At 35.2% G+C, this 22,661-nt stretch overlaps 3 protein-coding genes and 1 long non-coding RNA gene across 13 annotated transcripts; 2 read left to right on the top strand and 2 right to left on the bottom strand.

The window, feature by feature from the left end:
• LOC112212319 lies at window positions 1-549 on the bottom strand. The gene is made up of 2 exons (XR_004461159.1): window positions 366-549; window positions 1-289 (listed from the first exon to the last, which is right to left on the bottom strand). It is a non-coding gene; the product is annotated as an uncharacterized LOC112212319 (long non-coding RNA).
• Window positions 550-564: 15 nt separating this feature from the next.
• On the top strand, window positions 565-7,906 carry LOC100746812 (F-box only protein 28). 6 transcript variants are annotated; one of them, XM_024365752.2, is made up of 7 exons: window positions 781-899; window positions 1,000-1,382; window positions 2,564-2,843; window positions 2,955-3,203; window positions 3,291-3,486; window positions 3,602-3,963; window positions 4,141-7,906. In XM_024365752.2, exons 3-7 carry the CDS (start codon window positions 2,601-2,603, stop codon window positions 4,546-4,548), a joined length of 1,458 nt encoding a protein of 485 aa, XP_024221520.1. In that variant the 5' UTR covers window positions 781-899; window positions 1,000-1,382; window positions 2,564-2,600; the 3' UTR covers window positions 4,549-7,906. The 6 variants fall into 6 exon arrangements, with proteins under 6 accessions (XP_012237814.1, XP_024221520.1, XP_024221522.1 ...); XM_024365754.2 differs by having other exon boundaries at window positions 790-1,382; window positions 4,141-4,564; window positions 5,491-7,906; XM_012382391.3 differs by lacking the exons at window positions 781-899; window positions 1,000-1,382 and adding an exon at window positions 565-687.
• A 208-nt stretch (window positions 7,907-8,114) lies between these two features.
• LOC100746606 (max-like protein X) lies at window positions 8,115-10,047 on the top strand. The gene is made up of 5 exons (XM_003487407.3): window positions 8,115-8,469; window positions 8,689-8,835; window positions 8,920-9,299; window positions 9,389-9,502; window positions 9,583-10,047. The coding sequence occupies exons 1-5, from the start codon at window positions 8,433-8,435 to the stop codon at window positions 9,637-9,639; spliced, it is 735 nt and encodes a 244-aa protein (XP_003487455.1). The 5' UTR covers window positions 8,115-8,432; the 3' UTR covers window positions 9,640-10,047.
• On the bottom strand, window positions 9,800-19,782 carry LOC100740890. 5 transcript variants are annotated; one of them, XM_033319339.1, is made up of 3 exons: window positions 19,416-19,782; window positions 10,670-10,840; window positions 9,800-10,500 (listed from the first exon to the last, which is right to left on the bottom strand). In XM_033319339.1, exon 3 carries the CDS (start codon window positions 10,455-10,457, stop codon window positions 10,203-10,205), a length of 255 nt encoding a protein of 84 aa, XP_033175230.1. In that variant the 5' UTR covers window positions 10,458-10,500; window positions 10,670-10,840; window positions 19,416-19,782; the 3' UTR covers window positions 9,800-10,202. The 5 variants fall into 5 exon arrangements, with proteins under 5 accessions (XP_033175230.1, XP_024221523.1, XP_033175229.1 ...); XM_024365755.2 differs by having other exon boundaries at window positions 10,641-10,840; window positions 19,416-19,781; XM_033319338.1 differs by having other exon boundaries at window positions 10,659-10,840; window positions 19,416-19,781.
• Between the last annotated feature and the right edge of the window lie 2,879 nt (window positions 19,783-22,661).

Genomic DNA, 22,661 nt, shown 5'->3' with positions numbered 1-22,661 from the left:
TGTAGATAAAACTTGCTTATTTAATATCTCTTAATATAGAAAATATTTCCAATATTATACAATTTTAACAATAAAAATCTCTATCGACAAAATTCCCTCCAATTTTATGACTTTCTGATCTATTTATTGCAAAAACAAAACTATATACCTAGAACAATTATTGACCAAAATTTAAACAACAAATTTTTTACCTTTTGTTTTTCTCTTCTTTACATTGTTATTAATAGTTTAATATTTACATAATGTTCGATATACATTAAATTAGGATGTTAATCATCTAAACGCATTCCTATAAAAAAAACAAAAGAAATTATTATTTACTGCATTTGAGCTTAGATCAATTATAATGTTTTAATAATACGTACGTTTCACTTCCAACATTAATCGAAATTCCAAATTGGATCACATAACCCTGGTTATGGGGCTGGCACCCTTTTCAAATTTAAATTACGCGCTCTTTTCTTGATTGGCGCAATCTATAGATGTCGCTGGCGTAGCTTCGAAGATGAAAATTTTTACGAGTTTCTCTCCTATACACGACGCTACTATAGGTATGGGTACATCTACCGCTCAGAGTGATCCTTACCTTCACAGATTGTGGAGTAGCCATTACAGTGCTGTTGGAATAGTGTGCGTTGCGAACTAGCCTGTCAGTCGACCAATCAAGAATCGTTCGTGAGTCGGTGGGTAAGTTTTCACGAAATGTGAGAAACCGTTGAACGAAGTGACGATACTACGGGATACACACATGTACATTTGGTCGCCGTCGTCGTCGTGATAGTCGTCATCGTCGACGTCGGCGTTGATTGTGCGCTGATCTTGATTGTAGCCATGCGAAACTAAGCTGATTCGCACCAATAGAACCAAACCATATACACATTAAAAAAAAAAGAGAGAAAGTAAATAATAAGAATTTGTCTCGTTTAACCGAACCTTGTTTGCGAGCAAGACAGCTTCGTAAGATAGTGACATCGTTATCCTTTATTCTGGTATTTATAGACCCAAAGCCGATGCACTCGATGGTGATTTTCTGAAGGTGAAAGAGAGAAAACAGGTCCCGAGATAAGTAACGGAAAAGAAGCATTTCTTCTTCGCTGCACGCGCGGGCTTTTTTCCGGGTACGGATTATACGTGTGTGAGTGCGCCATAGTTACACGAGTTATATTCAATGTAAGACGGAAAGAGAGAGGTATATAGAAAAGCAGGAACGAACGAGAGTGATAGGGATACTTGAGACGAAACGAGAAAGCTTCGATAGTGAAACGAAGTGAGAACGAGAGCGTTAAAGCAGGGGTCGTGAGGAGAAGGAAGGGATCTCCGTCAAAATGTCGCTGAAAACACCAACGCGAATACAGTGATTGCTTTTCGTCGTTTAACAGGGGGTATGTGATCTTCCTCCACTTCGTTCGATTCATTCTTTTCATATTCTCACGATGATCCTTCTTATTGGTTTACGTTTAAAAATACATACAATTTCCTCGACTATTTCATTGAAAGATAGAAAAGTCATAGATGCATCGATTGCGCACGGTCACCCGGTTTCCCTCTGTTTGTTTCCATCGGGCTTTGTATAACTTTGTCGTGACTGTGTGCATAACACGCAACGGCCATCTCGTTACAGTAGTGAGCATAGATATCTCCTGTTTATGCCTATCTACCTGTATTTTTCATTTCTTGGTTATCGTACATACAATTCGACCAAGATATTCGGCAGTCACACTCGTACCTCCGATGCACCAAGTACTCGTCCGTTGCTAAACTGGTCGCTAGTCGCATACCATTCAGGTACCTTTTTCAATTCGTCAGTTTGATTCCTCTTGGAGGAGCTTCCAGTCCGATCTCGGGAATTTTAGTTTCCATTTTGTTTCAACTTTTTTCTTGGATTTTTTTGCTTTCACCTTTGCTAACGTTCGTTGTTTTTCGTCCTTTGAGAACCGATGAAAATAACCGAGGCATACGTGAATCTTCAAGATCCTAGGTTACATTACGAATTTGTCTTTTCTCGCTATCACGTAGATATTTCATCGTATCAAAATCTTACGTGTCTCTTTTAACACGATCGTTCTTGGTTATTTGGTTTTTCGGAATTTCTTCTGGGAAAGCATAAAAGTGCACCAGCGGGAAATTTTGTTATATTTAGCGTTATAGAAAATAACATTTTTTCTCATGGTTGATTTAATATTATTCGAATTGATAATTTTTAGTAAGCTTGAGAAATTTTACAATTGAGCAATTGGTGTAAATAAATGAATGTCAGAATAAAATCTAATTGTTTATTCAAGCAATGCAACTGTAGTGTTCTTTGAAAATACTGGAAGAATCTGTGCATGTATATGAGCATAATTTGTTTTGAAGCTAGTGATTTTTTAAGTGCAATTTATCTGTTAACAGGTATATTGTTTACAGTATCATTAACCATACTATCCTTTTATTACATTATGAATAAATTATTTTCTAACACCACTGAGTTCAAATGGATATTCTCCTATTCTTTTTCTTTATATATTCTGATAATAATTTTTGTATAAAGATAATTTTTACTCATAATGAATTTTGATTTTAGATTTTGGTGGAGTTGATCAGCTAAAAGTACCAAAATTATGGTGTCAACTCGTCAGTCAAGTAGTATGGGTGGAAGTAATGGAGGTGGGCCGGCTGCTGAAGTTACAGATGTGAATTCATCCAGAAGACAACAATCTGTAGCAATGACTAGCTCATATACCGGACCATCTGTTTCGGAGCCACCTCCTTATAGTAATTTAAACCTCCTTGATTTACCAGTTGAAATCCTTGACAAGATTTTTAGCTATTTGGATTACAATACAGTGGCTCATTTACGTCCTGTAAGTCAAAGTCATGGGATGAAATGGTTATATAACTTGTAAAATTTTATACACGATGTTTTCTTGATGTTTATAAGAAATATATGTTCATGTCACATTTATTTTTTGTAGGTTTGTCATCAGATGGATCGTGTTTGTGGATCGATATTGAATTCTACTTTTCAAAAGCTTCAGGCACAAATGCTGAATCGTTTTCAGGCAATTAAAGCACAGATGCCAAGGCGTGAATCTGCACGCCGTAATCACCCATTAGCTTGTGAATCAGATATTATTGAAACCCTTCATATGCGTCTTACCTTGCTCCAAATGAGTTTTGGAAAGCACATTGAACGTAAACATTGTTGTTTTTTTCCTGGAGAGGTAAATGAAATTCTTCTTGCTAGTTACAAAAACAAAAATATGCAATGTATAAATTTATATAAGTTCCAATTTTTAATTATATTTCAGATTTTAGATGAAGTTAATCGTATTTTACATTATATAAGAGTTACTCCAAAATTAGCCAGACCATACAAAGTTACAGATGAGTTGTTTGATTTAAGTACTATGGCTATGGAGTACTTTAAAGAACGTATTGAACCAACATTACCAGAAATTCCCTACTTTGGAGCAGATTTCTTAGATCTTGCTGGGACATTTTCCTGTGAGCAAACAACACAAATTTTAAGTTTCCTAAAACGAAATTAATGAATTGCTTTATATAGTAATTTTTGCTTTTAATTGTACGTTTTTGTATACGATTTATTTAAATGTTACAGCTTCTAGTAATGTGAACAAGCCATTCATGTGCCTAGACTCTGCACCTTTAGCTGTTGGAACTGGTAAATCAGGAAGCAATAGTGGAGAAGGTTCCCCCCCACACTCCTCAGATGAGCCCGGTCTCTTAGAGTCTAATGTGTCACCTCCACAGTCGAATATGGTGTTACGAAAACGTATTCGTAAAATTAAACAAGGCATGAAGCGATATAATAGTCAACTAACATTAATGCGTAGAGATTTGAGGAATTGCAAAGCAAAGATAGCAGAACAACAGAAACAGATTGTTGAATATGCTACACGTCTTGATGAAAACGACAAGAAGAACGAGGAAACCTCCCGTAAATTTAGCACACTCCTACAGGTATTTACTAAGGTACTCTTAGTACTTGTAAGAAATAACACACAACAGAAAAGATATGTGCCAGTCTGGCTAAAAATATTAGTTGAACATATCTAAAATCCAAAATGAAATTTCTAATCATTCGTATGTTTCTCTATTACTTCATAGTTTATGAAATTGTGATTGTATATTGCATAGGAATTGAACAAGTGTAAAACAGAGCTTCAGTATTGGCGATCTAAGTCTCCGGCGATACCCGTATGTGTAGTCTGTGGGCAATCTGTGTTAGTCCCAACGGAGGATTTACAAGCTTTAACAAATCAAGGTGTATTACCAGAAACGCTTGATGAAGGATTAGACTTCATTCCCATAGCGGATGCACAGAGCCTTACCGAAGTGGCACCACAACCACCAGTTACACAACAACCATCGTCACCACCACCACCAGCGCCGCCACAACCAACCGTAGAAATGGCACCACCAAAGGCTCCTGTGCCTTCACTACTTTCAAAACGGAAATCCACCACAGAGGAAGCACCGAGTGACGCTGGAAAGAAACCTCGTCGTACTGCCAAGTCACGCCAGGTTAAACGCTCGAAGATATAAATCGATACTGATCATGGTACAAAAATATCTGTGTAAACATCTTTACTGGGTTCTTGAAAAAGGTTTTTCTATTTGGAGTAACATGTTCCTTTACGCTAGCGAGCGAATGATCTTACAAAGAGAGATACTGGGGCGCGATGCTAATTTTTCTATAAGCTTTTCCGTAATGATGGATTTTAAAATATTGAAATATAGTACTCGATTTTGCGGATAAATGATTAATATTTCCAGTTCTATCATTACACAAAAGCTGATCGAAAAATCAGTGTTATACCTCGTGCCTCTCCTTGTTAGAAAAGTACAAAATTCTTTCCTGAACGTCCTGCATTTCGCGCAACGAGCCTCGTTTTGACAAATTCTAGCCATGTTGGTTACCGCGCGAAGGGAATTGACGCGATTAATTTTCCTATTTTATTACGGACGGATTTGTCACACACCGTGGCGTCTACAAATATTCTAAATGATAGCTGATCATTCGTGTCGTTCGTAAAGCAACAAGAGCGCTACTTTTTTCGAACCCGTTTAATTATTATTATTATCGTGACGGTATATACAAGGAGAACGGAAGGGTTGAATTTTGCATAAAATGTTTATTTTACAATAATATTACGCTAATAGAGCAGATTAAATGTCATACGGCGACAAGCAAGAATTCACCTTCTGTATTCCTTGATTACAAATCATGCACTGATTTATTATTTACTTTCTAAACGTTTCTAACATAATTTTATTGTCGTAATATTTTGTCCTTAACAACTTAATTTAATACCTACTAGACAATACACAAGAACAAATACAGAAATGGAAAATTTGATAATCGAACAAAGGAAAAAATATATTCTTTCTATTCAAGTCGCGAAAATTCATCTTTCTGTGTACTTTACTATTTGTTACAATTCTGAATTGAACAAAAATTATCAAATTTGATGAATTTTGTTTCAGGTAGGCAAGAGGATATTCTTGTCTTTGTAGAAATTTTTGTATAAAATTTCGAGTGGACATTAGACATGATTCTAGCAAATTTTGTTTCGCAGTATCAATGAATAAGTACCTGAGAGGACTGAATGAGACTAGTTCGCGCAGGTACTCCAAGTTCATCAATATTCATATCAATTTCTGTCTAATTTATCTAAGTCTGCTCAATTAAACAACAAAAAAAGGAAAAGAAAAGAAAAATAATTTTTCTATGAAAATGGTTTGCGCACCATGTTGTGTTATCAATTCAAGCCTCAAAATGAATAGAAAAGTCAAAGGTTTTGAAAGCTGAATTGCTTTTGCATAATGACATGTGATATATCAATTTATGTTCTTTCTTGGCTGTTAAAGCAAGTACGTGTAATTAAAAAGATTAATTTAATAGAGCAGCTCACCCTAGATGAAATCAAAACATTTGTAATAATATGAAGTTTTGTGAGCCTTAAAAAAATACGAGGTTAGAGAAAAGGTGGAAATATGTTGAAATATCATAATGGATGTTATTTTGTTTTCAACTCGCCATCGTTCAAACATGTGAGTTTCTTCACGAGATGGTGTATATTGCAATATTAATAGCGCTAGGAAATAATTTATAGGATCAATTATTTATAGGAAAATTATTATCAGATTATTTTTAAAAACATTTTCCAAACATCAGTTTCTTAATTTATCAGTCATATCGACTAAAAGAGTAATTACAAATTTCACCCCACGTTCTTACAAAAAAGTGAAAAATACAATGCCAGAGAAAGGAGTGAATGATTATTGAGATCAATAGTTATTAAATCAGATCAATAAAAAAGTTCGTGATTATGCAATTTCTTTTAAAGTCGGACGGACTACCGTGCGCGATGCTCGATGATCGGACTGCGTAGATTCAATTGATTAATATTATTTGCACCAATCCTAATTAATCTTAAAGAATTGTAGTTTGAAATATTGTGAGACATGTAGAGTCATGAATCATCAATTCGTGATTCTAGTAATAAATATAAAGGATACTGATAATAAGTAAAAATGATACTTTATTATAAATATATAAATATATATATATGAGTGCGGTACTTGCCAGGATATGCATACCACACAGAACAGTTTAGTTTAAACTTTAATGGAACAATAAGATATAATAATTAATTAATGATGAAATAATTATCGAAATATATATAATTTTTTATCGATGTCGAAAATTAATTAGGAGAAAAAAAAGGTGGGAAAAAATGAACTTAGCGAACGGACGGGATGAGTACGTCACGAACATGCATGTATGTGAGAAATTGTGCGAGAGAAATGTAAGCGCGCGTGATATATATATATATATTAAAAATACTAAATTCAAACTTAATGAGAATTTACGATGTGATGCTTTATCGATTTAACTGCGGGAAAGTGACCTTTATTCAAATAAAATACATGTAGGGCGTTTCTGGCTACGAAAGAAATGATTGAAAAAGAAAACTCAAGAAATGAAATAAAAATGAAAAAATGTGTGAATTTTACTTAATGTTATGTTGAATAGGATTGCGGGGGCGGGCGTAATTAAGTCATTGTGTCGGAAATTTCGAAATGCTTGCATTGTATGCTTATTATCGCGAATAGTAATACGTTTTGACGGATTAAATAGTAAGAGGAACGAAAAACGATAAAAAAGAAAAAAAAGAAGAGAAACACGAACGAATGAAAATATGAAAGAAAACTGTGTAACGAGAGTCACATTTTACGTGAATATAATCTAGGCCCCTGAATGTAACAGCATCCTGTATACAGTCTTCAGAAGAATTGTATTTATGAATCAATAACTAAATGTACTCCCACTGAAATATTTACACTTCCGATGATACACATTGCCAGTTTATGGTCTTAAAATAGTTTAACAGTCATCGGCTTTCCGACATTATCCGTCCCCGAACGATACAAATGTAGCGTTGTGTACTACATATATGAATCTACTAAGGATATACAATCGAATATAACAATGAATACACAATTTAGAGGTAGAATAATTTCCTAATTAGTAGTACTGTGCATTGTTAACAATGCGAGCACAGAAACGATAATTTGTCGATTTTCATTCATCATGATTAAAAAAATCCGAGGACCATGGTTTGTTTGCAGTATATCTGTGTATTAGCAGGTTGAATGGTCTCCGGGTCACAAGTACACAATAAGCAATTTACGAAGGAGAATACGATATACGTGTACTTTGAAAATTTACACATATGAGGAGGAAGTGTATAGGAATATAATTGCCAGCGTTACGGCCCGAAACGTCGTACCGCCGAAAAAAAATGAGTTATCATAAATGATTTTACGTGTATTAAAGCGATTGTAAATATATATATTAGATACACCTTATAATAAACGTAATTTAACATAAAAAGAATTACTCTTGTGAATGCATTCTATTTTGATTATGTATAAGAAGGAAAGAAGTAGAGCAAAGATATTAAACTTGCTCCGATTGAAAGTTGATGGTTGACTGTTCCGATTGGTCTAATGCAACCTTGACTTTCATTTTCGTCTGCTAGGCGAGCACGTGGCTTCGTTTGACAGTTTGTACTATCTTTGTTTCGATAGGTGGCGACCCTGCTTGTTCCACTGTCGACTATTCTCTCAACAGTTGGATTTCCGTCGAAGATGGCAGTATCCACAGACAATAACGTTATCGTTACGAAATGATGTTTATTATGGAATCGTGATCGTGTTTCTGATAGACATAAGAAGTCTCTCGAAGTCAGTGTGTGTTCGTTAATGTGATAATTTATCGATCGGATCTTTATGGATATCCGTGATTTGTTACGATATATTTTTGGCATATCTTACTTGTTACAACTGTGTTGTAACCTTCCCACGTGCGCGTTCTAATTACATTCGATTTCTTCCTTTCCAACAAATAAATTGTTGACACGATGGCAGATACATTGCACAAAGATAGATACGAAATCTGTGAGTGGAATCATAATTTATATCTTTAGTTTTATCAGTTTGTCCTTTACCACATTATCTTGCTTTCATTTGATATTATCTGATATTATGCGTTATTGTTTAATGTTTTTAACGTATTATTTTCTGTTTTAAACGTTTCCTTATTCTAAAATGTAAGCGATTTGTTCCATATTGAAATGTAATATTGCAAATTATATTTGATGTATTTTATGGAAACAGCAAATTTAGCAATGCGCAGTGGAGGTAATATAGGAGGAGATAGCGATATGAAGCTGGAACCATCTAGTCCTACAGAAAAATATACTTTTTCCCGTTGCAGTAGTACCGGGTCAGTGAATACACCATCCTCATCTGCTCATAATACAGGTAACGAAGTAAAAAAATTTGTGAGAATAAACTATTTAAAAAATAGCAATAATTTACAAGTAAATTTAATGAAATTAATTGCAGAAGATGAAGATAGTGATAATAAAAATTCAACTATAAGTTACAAAGAACGCAGGAGAGAGGCTCATACGCAGGCAGAACAGAAAAGGAGAGATGCTATCAAGAAGGGATATGATTCTCTTCAAGATTTGGTTCCTACTTGCCAACATACTGATTCTTCGGGTTATAAACTTTCCAAGGCTACCGTACTTCAAAAATCCATTGATTATATACAATTCTTATTGCAACAAAAGAAAAAGCAGGAAGAAGAACGTAATGCATTGAGAAAAGAAGTTGTTGCCTTACGTATCATGCAAGCTAATTATGAGCAGATTGTGAAAGCTCACCAGACCCAACCAGGTCATGCAGAAATGCGAGTATCCGATGAAACCAAATTCCAAGTGGTAAGATTAAACTATACAATTTAATCATTCCATAAAATTAAGTTTTGAACTATTTTATCTTGAGAATATTCCACTATTTATTGTTATAGTTTCAGGCAATCATGGATCGTTTGTTTCAAACATTCAATAATATTTCAGTAGCAAATTTTGCAGAATTATCTGGATGCGTATTCAGTTGGTTAGAGGAACATTGTAAACCTCAGGTAAGTAAATTATTTCTCAAATTATCATCTTTCTGGTAATAAACATACATCATTCAATAAACATAATTCAAATATTTCAGACTTTGCGCGAAGTAGTACTATCCGTACTCCAACAACTTAATAGCCAAATCAGCTAGTCGAATATATTATTAGACCATTTGTGGTTGCACAATATTTCAAACCTAAAACATTTTCGCGGGTACTTAGACCAATTATTAAGTAGAGTTACCAGAAAGGATGGGAGTATGTGTGTTGTTATACGCAATGCGGGTAGCATAATGATTGTGCGAGAAATATAAATAGAAATTTATTTTATATATTAATATTATAGATTTAGACACAGCCATATAATATGGCATGCCGTTTGTTGGTGACCAAACTATGTTAAATATTTTTAACAGAGATTTTTTATTACATGATGTTTGCTGCATATATATAATACACAATGTATGTATATACATATATAAATGTATTCGAATATGTACATAATACATTAATCTGCAACATAGAATAGTTTGAAATAAAAATGAAATTATGTCCGTTTATACGTCGTATTTACAATCATTAATGAAAAACGTGAACGACATATTCTTTAAATGCTCCTATTTTCTGTTTGATTAGTTTTCTCCTAAGATTATCGATTTACGTTCAAGAAGTTAATCCTTGATATAAATTTCATATCGCGTATAGTTTCTTTTGATTAAACTTTCTCAGATTCAGTAGGCATACTTTCTCCTTGCGTAATATCATTTAATAGCATTGCCTCCAATCTGGGTCTGTTAGGATCATCAGGTTCATGGTGAGGGCTCTGGGCACGTCTCCTTTTTGATCTGTCCTCTGGTCTACAGCAGAGATCTCGGAAGATACACGCGTAGCAGGCTAGCAATGCGCTCATCATCATTAAACCGCCAATTGCAAGAATCACCACTAAGAATATCGAAATTTCGTCCCCCATGTTATATTTCGGATAGTGTTTTGTTAGCTAATGTTTACACCATCTGCAACAGAAATTTATTCAAATCAAATTTTCATTAGAAAATATTATACATTATTTTTTAATTTCTAAGGGCAATTGTCACAACACAATCTTCAATGTTGTACTATCTAACTTTTAATATGAATACATGTAACTCGTGACCTGATTTTCAATTCTTACGAATAAATCACCAGAGTTGGTCTGAAGAATTTAAATAATTTTCAGTGAAAATGAATTCGTAGGACGTTTGAATACATCACGATTTTTCTATAGGTAGCACGTGAGCAGAATAGTCATTCTTCACCACTGTTCTATTCGATGTTCAATTCTTTGATATTGAATAGTTGAGTCCAGAGCGTAGTCTATTAAGAAGAAAAGAAAAGAAATGATGCAATTAGCAACAAAACATTAAATCGTCAATCATATCGTAATTGCTTATCCTATTCTTTATTTGTCTTTTTAGAAAAAGGAAAAGATTTGTATACATACATCGGACATTTGTATATTATATATAAAACAGACGAAAAAATGTTCTCATATGGAAATCTGTCTTCTTCTTAAAAAAGGAGATTCCTGGGTACGAAACAAGAGGATCAATCCATGCTTCATATAATCCAATTTATTCCTGGATAGTCACGTACGTGCGAAAAATCGTTGAGCGGATTACTCCCGTATGAGTGTTCCATATTGAGCGTAATTTAGAGGATGAAAAATCTCATACGGGCTGCGTATGTTTCTTATGAAACAATATCTTGTCTCTTATTGGCAGTATGATCGGTGAAAAACGATCGGAATATGTATATCTCTGAAGAAGCTTCCGTTGCAATTTCTCATTCTCGTCTTCGGAGAGGCAGCGATTTTATGATGAAACTCTTGCTTCGACTCAATAAAATCCTTATGATCACATTCGTTTTACAAGAACCTAACGAAGCGAGAGATCGTGCGATAAAAATCTGTCAAATATCGTTAATTCTAAAACATTTTCTGTTACAATCAGTTCTGCTATCGAAGTTTTGTCGTGCTGGCTGTATTAACGTTTTATGATGGATGAATAAATAATCATTGCAATTTGCGGATCTCCTTGCAGAAATATGTGTTTAATCTTCGCTCCAATAGATGCAGAAAACTTAAGAAAGACAGAGTTCCTTGGGGAGGATGTAATTTTAACTCGAGTATCATATCTGTAATCTTTTCTTCTTTGTAAGAAAAAGCAGCGAATCACATCGGGCAAGTTCGTATTTACCTGCTATCAGAAATAATCACGTACACGTGTTGTAATTTTCTTTTTGCTACGAGAAAGTTTTTAATGTATTGTACGTGTACTTCCTTTTTTCTTTTACTGTTCTTCTGGTCTAAACGAAAGTTCCTTTTTTTTTAAGTAGAGATTTCGTTTACATTATTCCATAAACGAATTCTAGCAAGTAATATAACTTTCAGGAAGGAGGATGCATTCGTTGTTTAGAAAATGAACTTGACGTTACGTTAGTCATCATACACTTTCTCATGCGTGTTACTTCAAAGTTTAGAACGAAGGAAGACTCGGTCGGATGCTCAAAGTTTCCGTGCCCTTTTATTCGCTTTACCTTCATGTTTTACAAAATCTCTTAATTTAATATCAAAGAAAAGTCTGTCGCTGAAACTTCGTACAAACTCTACTGCATACATCTAACATAGTCCTTGGAATAACCGGGAAATCGTATGTTCTAAGATTCGCGGAAAAATGTATTATTTACTGAAATTCAATCTCATTAACTGGTTCGATTTAATTGGTAACATTTTTTAATTTGCAGTACGATTGGTTTTAAAGAAATGTTAGAGGATTTCTTAAATAATAGTAGAATAGTAGAATAACAGATAATACGTGTAATTATTCAAACTATATAATTAATGATCTGACTTTTACCTAATTATAATAACACACTACGAGCGATAAGAAATTAGCATGTAATTAATATTATTTTCTATCAGATTATTTAACAGTCCAGAGTATTTTGACTAAATTATTATTCTATACAGCGGAAAATAATAATATCGTTGGCGTCTGGAATTGAAATTATTTCTCGAAATTGCCTAGAAATGTAATTTCCTCGTCGCGTCGGTCAACCTCTATACAGCAGGACCACTATTTTGCAATTTCTGCTACTGCGAGTATGTTTATGCAGACAATTAATCGATTACTGTGTATTCATCGAATAATCGACGTACAAGGGAGCATGCTGTCTGTGGCTAACGACTACACAGGTACAAAGCTGCAGTATAACTTCGGTCGTCGATAATAATTACCGTGATTTTCAATGCAGACCGGTCTGCCCCTATAGTATGATAATTATACGATAAAATATCCGACCCCATGTGTAATAACACATTTGGGCCCATTCAAATTCAGATCTTTTCATTGTGACGTTAAAATGAATTATATAGAATCAAGGCGTTAATTAAGATCTTGTGAATAATTCTGTACCAACTTATCACTTATTTATCGTTGTTGTTTTTCGATAACACGAGATAGCAGCTCGTTAAAATAACAAGGACGCGTATGTACGTAATTTTACGTTTCCTATCTTCATCTTTGCTCTTTAAAATACATAACGTGTAATTCTAAATACACTTAAGATATTTCATTAATTTACTCTGTTCATCGAGATATCGATATGCATTGAAAAATTTAGCTAACTATTACGAAAGAAATTTTGATCATTGCGCGAATACTAGGTGACCTATATTTCACTTCCTTTCAGAATTATTATAACGAGTAGTATTTACAGAGAGAAAGTCGAAGACGCAAGGGAAGACACGAACGAGAACGTTTAAGCTTTTACAATGGTAACTATGATATTTAAAAAAGCGAATGAAAATTCCGCATTAACCACCACCACACTCTACCTTATTTTCTTTTCGTTACTAATTTTTCAAATCAAGTTTACAAAGAGATCTTTCAACTTTAAACACGTTTCAGCAAACACTTCTCCAAATTCTTAGAAGACCGATAGGAGAATAACAGAATAAAACGGACCATTAATGTAACAATCGCTATGAAGATTAAATACGATACAGATGGAGAATGATTTAACTGGAATATAAATCATGTCGACCGGCAAATCTATTTCCGCTAATCCACTCTGTTTTTCTTCAACTAATATTGCCTCGTAAATCAAAGTTAATACCAAGCTTTCCTCCGATAAATTAAGACGAATTCCGCCTGTAGCTGATAACTTACTCGATGTTGGAAAAGGATAAAAATAAGAAAATGTCACGCACATGAAATCCAATGGAAAGTTCGTAATTTCGCGTTAAAGGTTCACTTCCGTCCAACTTAATCGATAAATTCAGACCAATTTTAAATTAATCTCATCCTCATCGCAGTAAGATTGACGGTAACGTCACGATGAACCTTATCGTTAAACGTTGCTTTAATTAATTAGAACGGATTACACTCGTAGTTTATGTCGTCGCGTTCAGATCGCAGTTAGGAAATTTAACTCGTGGAATTATTGTCATATCTCGTTAGAGACGCCGCCGCAGTTAGCAAAGGATTTACATCGTTCGTTTACCCGCACGAAATCCTTCGTTCGTGAAATTTCAAACCAAATGTCTGGGATATTAAATCCCAGAGTTGTTCTCTGTTACGAGTTCAACTTGTTACGCGAATACGAAAGCTCGTATATATATTAGAATATATTATAATTATGTTGTATTATATTTTAATAAGTATATTATACGAAATATTTTGGAATTTCACTAGCAACTCTACGAGATGTTACGAGACTCGATTATTTTTATGGTTATATTACAGTTTGAGACAGATTTGAAAATGTATATAGAAGCTGCAAAATATTTAGTGCGAATATATATTTCCCACAGATTACAAAAATATTTCAACAGTCGATTATTTGTTACATTAATAAGCCTCGATACATTTTCAAATTGATTTCAAAGTTCACCGATATGATCATCACAGTCGCGTTTCATTCTGATCCCAGTGAAATTTCGAAATGTTTTATGGAACAAGGAAGTCGCTGAGTGAAAAATGCGAGAAGACAAAGACGGACAGTCGGTAATAGTTAATAATGTCGGCAAAGTTTAAACAAGGACGCGGCATGTTTCGTGCTTGATATCGTACGGATTAAAAGCGAGGCAGAATGATACGAAGGAGGTGACAACACGATGTAATAACACGAAGAATGCATCATGTTAATGGAATAACGCGAGCAGATAAAATTTCCCGTCTCTCTGCCAACCTCTTATTTTGTCCGTGTTTTCACTGCGCTTCCGATCCTTGTCGCGTGTGAAATGTTTTCGCAGTTTAAATGGACGTTAAAAAGCTTCCATTGTTTTTCTTCTAGTTCCTCTTCAATAGACGGACACCATGCGTTTATTCCGCGCATTAAAATACCTTTCATCGGATTAGAAAACTGTTCTCCAATTTTCTGTTTCGCTTCTTCTCGATGGATCCTCTATGGGTTTGATCAATTCTCGGAAAAATTTAGTTCAGCGGTCTACTTCCTCCAGAATCGAATTACACGTTACCATTTTCCACATGCATACCGCGCTTCGTTAAATTTCAGTGTTTATCACATCCACTACGTTTCTCGGTGTTGTTGTGCCTGTTCGAGTTTGTTTATATTTTTCGTTCTTTTTTTCTGGCAGGGGAAGAGATCGATTTTGTAACTTTCAGAGAATTTTTTGCGATTGTGTATTCCGTGTTGTGCGAATGTATGTTGTATTTACGTGGATTTTATATTGTAAATAATTCTTGAACAGTTTAATGATCTTATCGCGTAGAATATCATTGGAAGAGTAATTTTAATAATTGGAAAGTACGAGGTATTCGTATCGATCTTATCGGTAATTAACATTTCGCTTGCTTATGAGCGTTCAATGAGAATTAATAATTCCTTACAATTTTGTTCGTCGATTTAAAATCTGACAGATAATAATACTACGATGGACGAGTAAAATGAAACTGAGAAACTGTAAATCGCAGGCGTGTGATGCGATATTCGCAGGAATATTTATGCAATGATATTTCACAACATCGAAAATAAAATATATTCGTACGGGTATATATTTTACATGCGTACAAGCGTAGTAGCTGTTTGTCACGCTGTATTCTGAATTATTCTCCCGAACGATTAAACTATCGGTTAAACTATCCACCCTTTATGAACAGTTACTCCTATGTACGAGCCTATATAGCTGTAGCCTATATATTACTTAGTAGCCCAGCATTTACCATTCTGACATGCAAACCAGCTTCTATAACTCTAGCCTTCAAACGCAACAATAGCATTGTACCGTTGAAAAATTGTTTGCCTCGATACCCTCTATTATTTCGCCTGTAACGAAATAATGGTTAGCTTTCGTTTCTTTTTCATTCTCGAAGCCACGATTAATTAAAGTTACGAAATATTCGGACGGCTGGCGAGACGGCTCTAACGTATCTGATTGTATTATTTGTAATTTATTTCTATAAGATAATAAATGTTGGCGCGAATTCGCGTCGCTTAATTTAAGGATATATTATAGCAGCGTAACGAGAATGCAGATATCGGCGATGTTTCAATTAAACTGACTGAAATGGGAGGGAAAATTTATAATCGGATTCGTAGTTTCGCTAACAAGTAGAAACATATTGCAACAGGTCACAGTGTAATCACCTTGAAAAGGCCCTCGTTAAAATTGGAAACAAAAAGCACGATATTTCTCTGTATTCTACGATAACTTGAATTCGAATTCTCGTTAACGAGATTCGATGTTAACAACGCTATGTTGAATAAACAATTGTAATCTCACTTACGATTCCGTGGTTATCGTGATTGTTAATATAACAGTATAATTGGATTTTTCAGGCCATTTAATGAACGATTGTTCTTCCTTGTATTTTCAAGTACTTCTATTCGTGGAATTAACAGAATATAAAGTTCGATGCTTATTTACGTTATTAAGGATTAGAATATCGTATATATTGTTTTCAGGGATACTAGTAATTACAGAGGCGATCAGTGTCATGTTCATCCTGCATTGAATTGTCTGAGACAGTTCTGTCAAGAACAATATTCTACGTAACGAGATCACGTGTATTTGCATTCTTTTGTATTCAGGCTGGCCAGATAAGGATCGTAATGAAATTCTTCCTTCTTTTTTCTTCCTTTGAAACTCAAGTCTCTCCTTGTCTTAACTCGCTTGTCGTTTCATGGACCGTGAATGCACAAAAAATTGCATTTTATATCTATCGTTACATTTCAAACGCATATAAAGAAACTGGAGAAAAATTAGAAGATCGAATTGCTTTTTTACGCTTTTGGAAGCAGAAGATGATCAACAAAGCTCGTCCTCGTTACGAATGTCCTTGAATTAATACCAATACTACTATTAAATGGAGGATATTTCGAGGTGCACGATTAATCCCTAAATAAAAGATCAATTGTTCGTTGAACTAAATTAATGATTAATGATTTTAAGGACGATATATTCAGTAAATAATCGCAGTTTCAATAATAATTCTGTTATTGTCGCGATCGTTCATATAGTAGAATGGTCCATAATTTCGTGCGTTCTTGTAATATATTAATTGTGCTATCTTTTCGAATGGACAAAGTAATATGTCACTTTGTAGCCCTTAAAACAGCATTAATTAGGCAGTAGGAGCAGCAAAGAAAATTTCATAGTGTTTGAAGTTCGCTTCCATTAGCGACGCGAAGGTACAGGAATTTTCAATTTTTCCATAGTCCTTCCCAAATAAATAACGAGACAGAATACAATTAATCAATCAAATGAAATATGTAATATCAAAGAGTACAAATTGGAGGCTACAAAGTGTTACAAAATGGCACATTACACGCGTTGGTTCCAAAAATAGTACAGAGAAATATATTGAAAAGACGTATTAAAACTTCTAAGCCATCCAGTAGTATAACCAAATTTTTCCAACGACACGATCAGAACGAAAACTTAAAAAATCAAGATATGCAGGCGATAAAACATATACGCGATATAGCCTTGCATCTCTCGAGACGAGAACGTATCTCGGGACGTACAGATTCTCCTATTCAAATGCTGATTTCCTCTATAATCATCTATTCCTCTGATGTTGCACGAAGCATATTTTTTAACATTCGTTCTCTTCTCGTTTTTCGTCTTCGGAAGCGGAAACTTCTCGATTCAGTCGCTCGAGCCGTAACGATGTAACTCATCTGAAAATTTTCCAGTGACGCGGATCAGCAATTTCCAGCGTATCAGTCGCGAGGCTAGTCGTTGACGAGAAGCGTCTTCTCCTTTGCAGACGACCCGAGTACGACCATTTGCATGTAAATTTCTCCCACGAACTGACGAGTAAACTCACCGGCGAAATTGCGATACTCCGCCGCGTCATACAGCGAGAGAATTTCATTCAATTCGTTGAAATATAGCAGCGTTGAACGCTGGCTAGAAGGATCTCGACAGTCTCTAGCCGCCCAACCTCGTTTTCATTCTTTTCACCAGTTAGTTGTTCTTGACGAGTATACTCGTCGTGAAAAATGTGACAATGTTTGCGTTACGACCAGCTCTGTCAGTAATAAAATTAAACGATACAACAGTGATTTTGTTACAACTTAATTCTTTTCAACATTTCGTTACAACAGTCACACGTGCTCTGTGCTTGACGAGTATACTCGTCGTTGCTTACTTTTTCCGAGACAGTTTAAGTACGAATTTACATACTTTTCAAAGAGATCGCAACAACTGGCTGGTCATTAATCGTTTCCCTTTTGATAGGCGTCCCGGTGTACCTCGAAGACGCTTCAGGTTTTAACGATGCTCCGTTTCGTTTTCGCGACACCGTTTCTAGTGTCGAGCAATATCGACGTTTGTCTGTTTCGTTAATTACCATTTTGACTTTCTCGACTCTCGAGAAGGTATCATCAGGCCGGTCAACGAACTCGAACGCATTTTATCGAGCGTTGGTGTAGCTTCCTTTACGACTGTGTGGTGAGAAAATGTAATGAGCTTTTCGTAATTGTAAGAGAGTCGGTGTGTGCGAATTGGAAAATTGTTTGGAAATTTGTTCTTGGGGTAACTTGTTCGATAGATTTTATCAGGAACTGGCAGGTTTCCTAGAAGTATTTGCAGAGAGAAGTTGCAAATAGTTTGGCAATTTAGATTTTTCAAAGTCGAAGAAGAATTTTGATGTACATATTCATAAAATTGTTATTTTCGTTTAGAAAGTTTGCTCGTTTCCATCGAGTGACTCGTTCTCTAGATTTTACTGGAAGTCGCTGCTTTTTGGAAGAAAAGGGAAAAGAAATGCTCGAAGATCGAAGATTCGTTTTGTCAAAAAGTAACAAGAACTTAAGATCGATCGATCGTTATGTAACAATTGTACGTATGTAGCAAAGTAATTACATTTATTACGTCAACGCGTATTTAACAGGTAGTCAAGTTACCTGCCAACAGAAAATTACGTTTTATCGCGGAAATATTGATTTTAGACACCACTTTAATTAACCATATTTCACTCCTCTTAGCAACTATCCAGACTCTTTCAAGTTTCAACTAAATATTTACCCGTTAACGCTCCAGCACTCTAACTATAAATATATAACTGCGCACTGTTTTATATCCAACCAAAAATGCAAAAAAAGAAGAAACAAAAAGAAAAGAAAGGAGCAAAGATGAATAATATCAAGATAAACCTTGTCTCAAGCTCTTTCAAGCACGTATAACAAAACAAATTTTGCCTAAACCAAATTAATTCCTTTCGAAATTCTGTTCAATCTTTTCGAAATTACTTGACTCACCCCCTGCTGCCCATAAAAAAATCCGACCAGTAACCAACACGTGACCAACAACGATCGTGAACAACCAACGCTATAACCGATATGCCGATACAACAAGTAGCTACTTGAAAATCGCTCGAGCTAAACGTATCCACTGGAATTTCTCTTCCTATCAACTGACCTGTTACTCCGACAGATTCTTCATTCGTTCGCGTCGCGAGTGCGTATTTGAAACTTCGACCGCACTTCTTTCTCACTTTTCATCGGCGAGAAAATTTCCATCGTCACGTGCGTCGAGTTAGGTCTCTTCATGTTGTCCGTGGTGGAAAGCTCGCAGCGTTTACGCAAAGTCTTACAAAGTATCTCGCGAAAACGGTTAGGGTGTCGAGGCCGATGAAAGTTACTTTGGACGGTAAATCGTAGAAAAGTTTCGAGTCGTCGTCGTCGTCGAGTGTTTCGGACACTCTCGTTCTTGATTGGAAGCCGAGCGAGCGATGTTCACAGCACGAGAGTCGCGCGAGGACTGTCGGGCAGGACCGGTTTATCTTGCGCATCCTCACACTCACAGTTTCCGCCTCTGACACCCTCTGCGACCGTCTTCCTCCCTCAAGAGGGACACGCATAGCGATAGAATCTGAAACGATTCGTATATGCGACGTGCTCTGATAAAAAGGGTTTAAGATGCGAATAAATCGATTTTGATTCCATCGTGTCTTTTTTTCTTTTACTGGTAAGAGTATGCTCTCTGTGCTAGCGAGACCAATCGCCATTTCCTCGAACAATTGTCATTCACTTTACAAGTCGCGCCCATCTTTCACCCGACAGCACGATAATTACGATTGTTTAATAAATGGTATTCGATATGTTCTACCTGGTAAACAACATTTAGTGGATTAAAATCTCGACCAGACTCGAACTCGTTGCAATTTCGATTTCACGCGCGTCTCGTCAGCGATTCGAGCGTCTTCCTGTTAAAATCCATCGTACCGTTAAGATAATCTCACGCGAAATAACCACGCGTCACTCCTCTATGTCATTTCGAGCGGTTTGATTAAATCGTCGTTCGACTAGTGTCGATTTGTTTTATTTACAAATAACTGCCTCGTAGACCGGCGCGATTTTAATTAATCGGGATAAAAGCGAAGACTTCATCGTTCCGCTTCTAGTTTTATGGCTTTCGACAAAACCGTTTCCGGTGAACAGATAGAAGCGATTTTACGTAAATATTCCATGGAAATCGTCGGATGCGCTGCGTGAGCGCGGGAGATGCATTTTATCGGTCCCTTTTCCGACATCAAATTTACGATACCATAACCGAATCTTATCTGTCGTAAGCTTTTTCGAATACGAAGAACTCAGGGCTACGCGTTACGATCCTCTTGGGGAAGATTCGATCCCTCCCTCGGTAATACACCGTAGGATAACTGCGAAAGTAATCGACGAATAACCCGATAGACGAGTCTGAAAACGTGATTCATGTGTTTCCTCAATTTTCCTAGATTTATTCTACGGAATATTCGTGGCGTTAACTCTTTCGGTGCGGGCTCAAATCGACAGCGCGTCGCGATAACACTATGATAGTGGATGAAAGAATAATTAGATAGTAAGTGGTGCAAAAAGTAGCATAATTTTACCGAGCAGAATTGTATTTGAAAATAGCGATGAATGTACGTACGTATGTATTTGACAATAGAGCTAAAAATGGCTAAAATATGCATAAATATGAATAAATTACATAGTAACTTTAAGCTTACTTTTGTTCGCTATTGAATGGTGTAAAATTTGGAAAGAATTATTATTTGCTACTGATATTATTTATTTATTTATTGATGCACATCGACTAATGGTCGTTGATCAGTTGGCTGTTTTTGACGAGTATAGTCGTCATGAAGGAATGGCAATATTTTGCGTTACGACGAGCCATGTCAGTGATGAAATTAAAAAATAAAACAGCGATCTCCTTGCAACCTGATTCTATATTAGAACAGATACACGTATTCTGTGCTTGACGAGTATACTCGTCGTCGCTTACTTTTTGCGACACATTTTGGGTACACTCTTTTCAAAGAAATGGTTTCGTGTTGTCTTTGAATATAATTATTCGACTATTGGTTAATTATTAATTATTAACCTTATTGTTTAATAATTATAAAATACAAATTTTAACGATGTACAGCTTCGATAGTTGATTGGAGTTGGATTTTCGTTAAATCACTTGGAGAACTTGTAGATACTACTTCGATGAATTTATTTTAATTAAACGAAGTTTATCATATTCTATGATTCTCGTAATATCGCGTATAATGCAAGACATTGAAATACCTTGAATTTCGATGAGAAAGAATTGAAAAATGTTATGCTTAACGAAGGAAATTCTACTCTCACAGAATTCGTGTTTTATTGAAAAGTTATTTCACGATATAATAAACGTACTTTATAAACTAACTTTACTATCTTACGATTGATCGTTTTATCATCACGTTTCAAGTAAAATATTGAAACATTAAACGCGTTCATCCGTACATAATGGGATACATTTTTTAATTTAGAATTGTAATTTGCAATGCTATAATAGCTAACGACAAAGCAAATTCGTACGATAGTAAATTTAATATCCGACATTTAAATAGCAATTTAGTACCCAACCAGGATTAATGTCCCGTTGTTCGTGCCAGAACTTTGTAATTATTACTCTCCAAAGTTTATAATTAATTACACTTATCTAATCTGATCAAGCACGTACTAGAACTTGGCGTCGATTGTTTCCAATCTAATATTATATGGCACGTGTTTGCATATTTTTGGACATTACATTAGGAGATCGCGAATGTACGGCAAAGGTTTATTTGAAATTCGTAGAAGGTTCAATCGAGAATCGTTAAATTTTTATATGTATAGGCATGCGAGGAACGATGGACGAGGATAAAATAGCATGTTTGAAGTAGAATTAACAAATGCATAGATCAAACGATAAGTTTTATTCAATTTCTCGTTTGCATATTTCCGTGGAAGATTCTAATTTGTAGATTGAAATTTTATTTGTTTTATTTATTTTATGTTATCCGTGTCATTTTTCTATCGTCAATATCGTTTTTCTATCATCAAAAACGATATTCGACAAGTTTTTTATCGTCAAGGTTTCAAGAATTTTAGTTTCAATGCTGTTTCGTTGCTATTTGTTTTCCTTTAATATGGAAAATCTTTACCTGGAATGTAAAAATTCGAAAACCATAGCGGAATCAATTTTCCAAGTGACGATTGAATTGCTCGCAGAGGTTTTCATTAAAAGTATGCCGAGTGGAATTAGTTTGTTATGCAAACAAAATTGAACTTGCGTAAAAGTTTATTACGATGATTAAAATGTGCGATAAGGCTTCGAGCTGTACTTTGTTTTAAATTAAACTTGTTGTGTGTCAAGGTCACTTCT

Source organism: Bombus impatiens, unplaced genomic scaffold (assembly GCF_000188095.3).
Source record: "Bombus impatiens unplaced genomic scaffold, BIMP_2.2 scf_0151, whole genome shotgun sequence".
NCBI lineage: Eukaryota > Metazoa > Arthropoda > Insecta > Hymenoptera > Apidae > Bombus > Bombus impatiens.
This window is presented reverse-complemented; position numbering and strand designations above follow the sequence as displayed.

Coding starts and splice junctions, on each gene's coding strand:
- LOC100746812 (XM_012382391.3), top strand. CDS start 2,601: ATGGTGTCAACTCGTCAGTCAAGTAGTATGGGTGGAAGTAATGGAGGT. Junction 3,487..3,601: donor TCTTGCTGGGACATTTTCCT/GTGAGCAAACAA, acceptor TAAATGTTACAG/CTTCTAGTAATGTGAACAAG. Junction 3,964..4,140: donor AATTTAGCACACTCCTACAG/GTATTTACTAAG, acceptor TATATTGCATAG/GAATTGAACAAGTGTAAAAC.
- LOC100746606 (XM_003487407.3), top strand. CDS start 8,433: ATGGCAGATACATTGCACAAAGATAGATACGAAATCT. Junction 8,836..8,919: donor CTCATCTGCTCATAATACAG/GTAACGAAGTAA, acceptor AATTAATTGCAG/AAGATGAAGATAGTGATAAT. Junction 9,300..9,388: donor ATGAAACCAAATTCCAAGTG/GTAAGATTAAAC, acceptor TTATTGTTATAG/TTTCAGGCAATCATGGATCG.
- LOC100740890 (XM_033319339.1), bottom strand. CDS start 10,457: ATGGGGGACGAAATTTCGATATTCTTAGTGGTGATTCTTGCAATTGGC.